Raw genomic sequence first — 7,939 nt, forward strand, 5'->3', positions numbered from 1 at the left:
TTTAAAGATTAAAAATCACTAATCTAAGCTTGTTTTCATTTTTTAATATAAGCATTAGAAAAAAAAATAAAATTTTTACAAGCATTAGAAATAAATAAATTATTAAAGAGTTAGAATATTTTAGAATATTTCATTCCCACAGGGGTCAACACAGAAACCTACGGGCGTGGCTTCTACAACACGCATAAGGCTCAACTTCTGATTTCCCTTCATGAGAATATCACGCGCGCTGGAGTACTCAAGCTTGTTAGCTTACCCCTGCTCCCTACCCCTGACTCCTCAACCAGAAAATACTCTCCCCGTGAAATATCTTCGAGTTGCCACCAGAGGCGATTGCAATGCGACCCGATGGTGCATGCTATGTCGTGTTTAGGGGGCGTGTACCCGGAATATACGCAACTTAGGAAGCGGCGTCGGCTCAGGTGGACGGCTTTCCCCGAAACCTGCACCTTCATTACCGTACTTACAAAGAGGCCGTCACCGCCTAGAATGACTACTTTCAGATCCATGCAACCCCTGCTCAGGCGCGGCGAACCGAGCTGTCACTTGCGGCGGAGTTTCCCTGAATGGGCGGCGACTGCGGGAGCGACGACACGGCGGCATGGCATACTTCAAAGGGTTCAAGTACAGACCGAATCCACGGATTCTTCTCTTTTTATTTTTTGCACGCCACAGTGTGGTAAAGTTCGTTGTATTAATTGTTCTTGTTAACCTTGTTGTGGCCGTTGCAGCGGGCCCGATGATACGGCAGCTACAGGATGCGGTCGCGTCCCTCGAAAATTGTGTCACCAAACTCGAGAGGGATAGGACGGAGTGCTTGGCGGAGACGACAGAAATGCTGTGTCAGCTGGCCGATGTTTTATCGCAAGGGAAAACTCCGAGATAACTCTTCCATTAATGGGGTCGTGCTGTCACGGGGTTCGGAGGGACGTGCCGATGGAGATCACCATGGATACAGCATCTGTGTGCCAGTTAATACTGTGCTGGTAGCTGGAATCTTGTTTTGGTTGTACGTTGTTATTCCACTCGTTATCTTGTACTGTTAGAAACTGTTTGTATATGTTAATGCTTCTATGAAAACCTGGTGTTATGGATGGAAAATCGGAGAGGCAAGAAAAGCCTATGTTTTGGTGGCACCGAGGCGCTGCATCGCGTCATTTACAGAAGTGTAAAATACGAGTCTGGCATAAGTGGGGGAGAAAGCCCACGTCACCAGGGAGTTCATGTTAGCCTTGTGTGGGTACCCTATACCCATGCATGGATTATGTTATGCAGGGTGTGTTTGACAAACGCGTTGGGGAGGACAACCATACGATTAAGGTCCTTGAACGCTATTTCTTCTTTATGATGGGCAATCTTTTTTTTCTCTAAAAGCAGACGCCATTTTACCACCTAAAAGCACCCTCTGTGTTCACTTTCAATGTGCATTTATTTTGACAATAATTGTAACAATTTTTTTCAAAAGAACTTTTAGATTTTGTTCAATTCGTTTTTAAAAATTCAAAATTTTTTTATCTAGTTAGTACGTCGGATGTCTTCTACTTCGCCCTTGTTCGTGGTCGCCGAACCACACGGCTGCCAGGAGTCGACATGTGGGGGGGGCTATCTGGGAAGAATGAGGCCCGTCCCGGTGCTGTTGAAAGAGAATGCCCGGCGCATTTAGAATTGCGCCACGAGATAGTATGTTTTATTTTGGAGTAAAATTACCTCAATACCCTCAAATATGTCACTTTAGAAGTTTTTATCCATCCGGACGTTTTTTGTTATTAAAAGGGCATTTTCGTAATTCGAAAGTCGGAGTGATGTCTCTTCTTCCCTTGATTCACACTTTTGAGAGGATAACTACACGTGGGCCCACTGCCTACCTTTATGATCACCCGCTCGTTTTTTCTTATGTGACCTAAAGAAAATAAACTGGACTTTTCCATCCTAGTTTTGTATACAATCTTCCATCCTTCAAAGATGTGCCATCCCACCGACACCGAGTGTGAACAAGTTCTCATTCATGGGCATCCAACGTCCTAACTGAACCGATGCGGAATATTGTGGCACCCTCCCGTCCAGGTGTCTTTGGTGGTTGTTGCCCTCGGGTCGCGGCAGTTGGACGTGTGCATCGATTTGCTTAGAAGCGAGATGCCAACGAAGGATCTTCAGGTATCTACGGAGGATATTTGTGGTTGGCATCTGTGGAAGCATTTTTTTATCGTAGGGATTGGAGTAGGCCTATCATTCATCTTCTCACCTAATGCTGTCAGAGGACTAGCACACTCAAACGACGCAACTTAATTTTCCCATGAAAGATCCCTCGTGCTATTTTCGAATGGTCACATCACCTTGCCACATTAGAGGCCCACTTAGATCGACCGAAAAGCAAACATTTTTTCAACTCTTCGTGCACATTTTCAGTATATATGAGGAATAAAATACGACCTCTCCCTTTGCCTGGTAAGGTAAGCAGCACTCTACCAACACACTTCCTACGCAGTAGTCAACCAAAAGACGCGCTCAATGGAAGAGGAGGCAGGCAAGAAACCAGCTTCGGAGGTATGCGGACTTGAATAACCCGTATAACGTAAACATTTATGTCTCCTTACTTACTTGTGTTGACAAGTGTCGCCCTTGTTTGCAGGAGGAATTGGTGGCGGCGGCTCTGTTGAAAGTGAACGCCATGATAGCTGCGCTGAACAGGAACATTGTGAGACTGCTGGAGGTATATGATCTTCGTCTATCTGCATGCATACTCCATTTGCCCTTAGATTCGCCATACCTCATTTCGTCTAACCCATATCTGTCTTTGCTTTCCCAGTTTCTCAAGAAAGAGCACTCTCAAGTCGACGTATTCACTACTGACCTTAGGAAAGCACTCGGCCAGGTTGACGAATGCCTTAACAAGTACGTTAGGACAGGAGGAGAGCCTGGGACGAGGACCGCCGTTGCCGGGTCCCAGGTCATCGCAGCCATGCCGGAAAGCAGCGCTCAAAGGAGGGGAGAACAGAGCCCAGCGGCGGATATCGACATCGTCGACCTAACTGCGGGACCCCGCGAGGGACGCGCAGCAAGACCCGGCAGCGGGGGTGGAGCTAACATCAATACTAGCATGACGGGACACTGGACAGATAACACCATCATGTTCGGGTCGATGTTCCATAATGATCTTTGCATGGCATCTGGAGTGTTGCGCTAGACGAATCTCGCATCGATTGCACATGCCCCGCCGTATAACATGTCTCATTCCACCCCCAACACGTTCAATAAGCAGCGCTTGTAAGTGAAACTAGACTGCCTTACAGGCGCAGTGCCGTATTACCTGAACAACAACTTGTGCACTCGCATATATTATTTTTTCACCCCTTTTCTGTGTGCTCCAACATGACAGGACATGATGGGCTCCAATATCCGAAGCGGTGCAAACATCATAGGAAATGGCTCGCATATCCGCCAAAGTTCATCAAAAGAGGGGAACTCCCCGACGACATGAGAACACCTCCGAGAATGTGGAGAAATCCAAGATTGCAGAATAGGCAACACAGTCCATCATCTGGAGCAGTGACCTTTCCGTCGGTAAGGTTAGAATTTCAGGATTAATGTATTATTTAGGTCGTACTCGAAGTACAACGAACTTAGCAACATGACGTAACCGCTTTCTTTCCGCAGTTCATACGTGCCGACGTCAAGATAACCTGCTAGATGGATTTTCCATTGGAGGCGGCCCAGATGATAGCCTACATCTTCGGTGAGTGTATGAACCCTAATAAGAAACTGTTTCGTCGTGGGGATCGCCAACTGGATCGAGAGTCGTTTTCCTTGCTCCTGCCTGGGAATGAACCATCAGCCTACATCCCGGAGCTGCTTGCACTCAAGACCACATGGACACAGTCGCAGCTGCAATGGTGTTCAGTCTGGTCCCTTCCGTTGATATTTTCGGTAACGTGTCCAAACTATGTGCATCCCGTTGTGTCTTGTTTTCGCTACAGTTACGACCGCTCTATGACCGGACCCTCTCACACGTGACAGGAATTTGCTCTGACGGAGGACATCGACGACAACACGCTGATGGACTACTTTTGGGGGACATGGCTACCAAGGCCGAACGGCCTGAGATATGTAAGCATTGTTGCCGTGCATACCGAACGAAAAACCAAAAAGAAAGAAAATTAAAATAAAATTGTGCAAAACCAAAAAGCCAACATGCTCTTTATCCATCTTGTTGCCGCTCATCCCTGAGCAGAAACGCTAACTCTTGACTCCGTGCCAAATCTATGTCCAAATGAAGGACGTCATCGAAGACATGAAGGAGACTCACTATTACCTGATGGCCGTGGAGGTCTCTAGTCGCCGGATGTGGATATTTGACAGCTTTCCAATACAGGATACTATTATGGCACGAAAGTTTGCGGTTAAGTCGGTGGTACGTAGTGATATTTTCCTGAGTAGTATTCTTGGTCCTAGGGGTGTTCACATCCAAACCGGTCTAAAAAAACCGCAAAATCGCACGGATCCAAACCGAAAACCATTTTAAACCGCTCAATTTTGGATTTTTTGGATTTTAGATCGGTTTTATTACGATTCGATTCGGTTTACTCCTTAGTCCCCACCAAGCCCAGACCCAATCACCCACAGCGCTGCATTGCACACACTCATTCAGTCATTCTCCATTTTCCTTTTCCCACAAAGAAACACAAACCCTAAGAAACACAAATTCTGTACCTCGCCGTTACAGACTCACATTACATACACCTCGGCTCAGACCTCACTCACTCTCACCATCACATGCCAAGTTGTTGACGTCATCTGCCGCTCCTCTTAGACGTCATTTCCACTTCTTCTTCTCGGTGAGTTTTTATTTTTTATTATTTTATATGACGATCAACATTATCTGTGTCTTTGATGTTCAAACCATAGTAATAATAATATCTATGAACCACCACCAACTCTGTTTTCTTGATGACATTTTTATTAAAAATAAAAAGAAACAGTTTTTTTCTCTATTTCTGATTTTCTGTTAATGTATTGAATTTGAAGTCAATTTGTTCTTTTTACTTTGACAATTTATTATGTTAAATTTGTTATTTTTGACAATCTATTATTATTATCTTTGAGAATCTGTTATATTAAATTTTTTGTTGTACTTTTGTAGATTTTATATTTGTTCAGTTGATTTTAACTTTTAATTTGAAGGTCAACAATGTCAGCTTCATATCCTGAGGTAATATTCTTATTTTGGAATGTTTATGTTAGTAACAATTCAATATATTGATTATTTGAAAAAATATTAAAATAACATAAACTGATTTTGGTTATCACAGGATGTTCAAAGCAGTGACCCAGGATTTACTAGTGCTACTCCGTCCACTTTTGAATCAGTTAGATCTTCAGGACAGTCGGAGTCGATGCCGCTGCCACAGCCGCAGTCCCAACCACAAACACAGACATAGACGCAGCCACCATCGCTGTCGCCACGCAGTGATCAGAACAATGAAGGAACTAGATCTAAGAGGAGGAGGAGCAAAGCAAATGTTACTGATGAGTCAACTAATCCTGGCCAGTCTGAGGAACCAGGTACAGGTAACACTAAAAAACCTGTTAGACCTAGATCTTGGACTTGGGAGCATTTTAAAAAAGATGAAAGTGGTCCTAAATCTAGGGCTATATGTAAGTGGTGTGGAGCATCTTATGCTGCTGATTCACATAAAAATGGTACTAGCAATCTTAAAAGTCACTTGTTGAGTCGGTGTAGAAAATTTTCAAAAGATTCACTTGATCCCACACAAAAAGCACTTGTTATACAGCAACTTAAAAAAGAAGAAGGAAATGGGATGGGTAATTGTTTGACTGTTGTATCATTTAATCCTGATTTATGTAGACAAGCTCTTGCTAGAATGATAATTGTAGATGAGTTGCCTTTTAGATTTGTCGAAGGAGAGGGGTTTCGTTATTTCATGAGTGTTTTGCAGCCAAGACTCCATATTCCGGGCAGAATATCAGTTGCTAAGGATTGTTGAAACTTGTTCATGAATGAAAAACATAAGTTGAAGAGTGTCTTTATAAATTCAAATCAAAGTGTGTGTTTGACCACTGATTGTTAGACTTCTGTACAAAATCTAAACTATCTTTGCCTCACTGCACATTTTATTGATCAAGATTGGAAGTTGCAAAAGAGAATTCTTAACTTTTGTCTTATCAAGAATCATAAAGGTGAAACAATTGGTAGAAAGATAGAAAAATGTCTTTTAAATTGGAGAATAAGTAGGGTCTTTAGCATCACAGTTGATAATGCTAGTTCAAATGATGTTGCCATTTGTTACTTGAAAGGTAGAATGGAGGATTGGAATTCACATCCTTTAAAAGGTGAACATTTGCATGTTAGGTGAGGTGAAACAAAGATAGAAAAATGTCTTTTAAATTGGAGAATAAGTAGGGTCTTTAGCATCACAGTTGATAATGCTAGTTCAAATGATGTAAATGATGTTGACTTAAAAGATAGAATGGAAGATTGGAATTCACATCCTTTAAAAAGTGAACATTTACATGTTAGGTACTGTGCTCATATCTTAAACTTGGTGGTGAATGATGGTTTGAAGGATATGCATTCTTCAATTAGTAAAATTAGGAATGTTGTTAGATATGTCCGTGCTTCTCCTAGTCGCATGGATAGGTTTAAAAGTTGTATTAAAGAGACTAGAATCTAAGACTCCTCTTTTGTGCAACTATATGTCCCACTAGGTAGAATTCCACTTACATAATGCTTGATAGTGCTTTAAAATTTCAAAAGGCCTTTAAGAGATAAAGTGAGAGGGATGTTGACTTTATAATGATGCAAAGGGACATTCCAAAGAATGAAGATTGGGATAATGCAAGATGCTTTTGTGAGGTTTTTAAAGATTTTTTTTATGTAACAAAAAAAAGTCTCGAATTTTATATTTGTGACCTCTTCTTCATATATACATCACTTTTGTTCAATTCTTAGTTCTTTGAAGATTTGGATTGATAGTGATGACATATTACTTAAGGGTATGGCTACAAAAATAAAGGTTAAGCATGATAAATATTGGGATAATTTGAGGAATATAAATATGATCATTTTTGTTGCTGTAGTACTTGGCCCTAGATACAAGATTAAGTTTGTTGAGTGGCGTTTTCAAAAGTTGTTTGAGAAGGAAGATGCTGATTTCTTATGTGGTAAGTTGAAGGAAATATTCAAGACTTGTTTAACAGTTATAGGGTTGCTCTCAATAGTGATCAAGCACATCAATTTACACAACACAGCCAAGATGTGGATATGGATGATAGTGCCTTTGATGATATTTGCTTTGCAGTAGCATTTGAAAATGAGGGCAAATCACAGTAATAAACCAAGGAAAGCAAAATTTTACACAAATCCGCCAAACCAAAATCTGTTTCATTAATCCACCAATGCACATTTATATGTAGTTCGAACCAGCCTGATTCGAACTCCATTTCTACATAATTCGAACCAGCTTGGTTCGAATTATACACAAACACACGCACACACTAATTCGAACCAGCTTGGTTTGAATTATACACTTATTAAAAAAATTAATAATTTAAAAATTAAAAAATATATATATTTTATTTTATACATTAAAAAAAACTAACAAAATATTTAATTACGAGACTTCTTTGAAATATTAATGAGCTATCAATTCGAATTCCATACAATACTCTTTTGTCCATTTTTAATAGCTCATGAATATTTTTTAATAAATTTTTTAATAAATTTATTTAAATTATACTACAAAAAAATATTTTATTCTATGCAAAACAATTTAAAAAAAATGGCTCAAAAGATGTTAGGAGTACTATAAAAATTTGTAATGTTCTAATGACTTAGATAAATACATGCATGTACTCAAATTTTAAATAAAATACTCTACATAGTCAATAATAATTTAGAAATTAAAGAAAATATTTTATTCCA

The 7,939-nt window shown here is 40.6% G+C and overlaps 1 protein-coding gene across 3 annotated transcripts in view; it reads left to right on the forward strand.

The window, feature by feature from the left end:
* The window catches only part of LOC110263851 (zinc finger BED domain-containing protein RICESLEEPER 2-like), a 5,062-nt gene continuing 1,755 nt past the window's right edge, over window positions 4,633–7,939 (forward strand). Inside the window, exons 1-3 of one of the 3 annotated variants that reach the window (XM_021105694.1) lie at window positions 4,633–4,832; window positions 5,138–5,206; window positions 5,307–6,367. In XM_021105694.1, coding sequence (XP_020961353.1) covers window positions 6,318–6,367 — 50 coding nt within the window. In that variant the 5' untranslated portion in view covers window positions 4,633–4,832; window positions 5,138–5,206; window positions 5,307–6,317. The remainder of the gene's footprint in view (window positions 4,833–5,137; window positions 5,207–5,306; window positions 6,368–7,939) is intronic. The other 2 variants (XM_021105699.1, XM_021105697.1) reach the window with 2 other exon arrangements.

This window comes from Arachis ipaensis, chromosome B01 (assembly GCF_000816755.2).
Source record: "Arachis ipaensis cultivar K30076 chromosome B01, Araip1.1, whole genome shotgun sequence".
Taxonomy (NCBI): domain Eukaryota; kingdom Viridiplantae; phylum Streptophyta; class Magnoliopsida; order Fabales; family Fabaceae; genus Arachis; species Arachis ipaensis.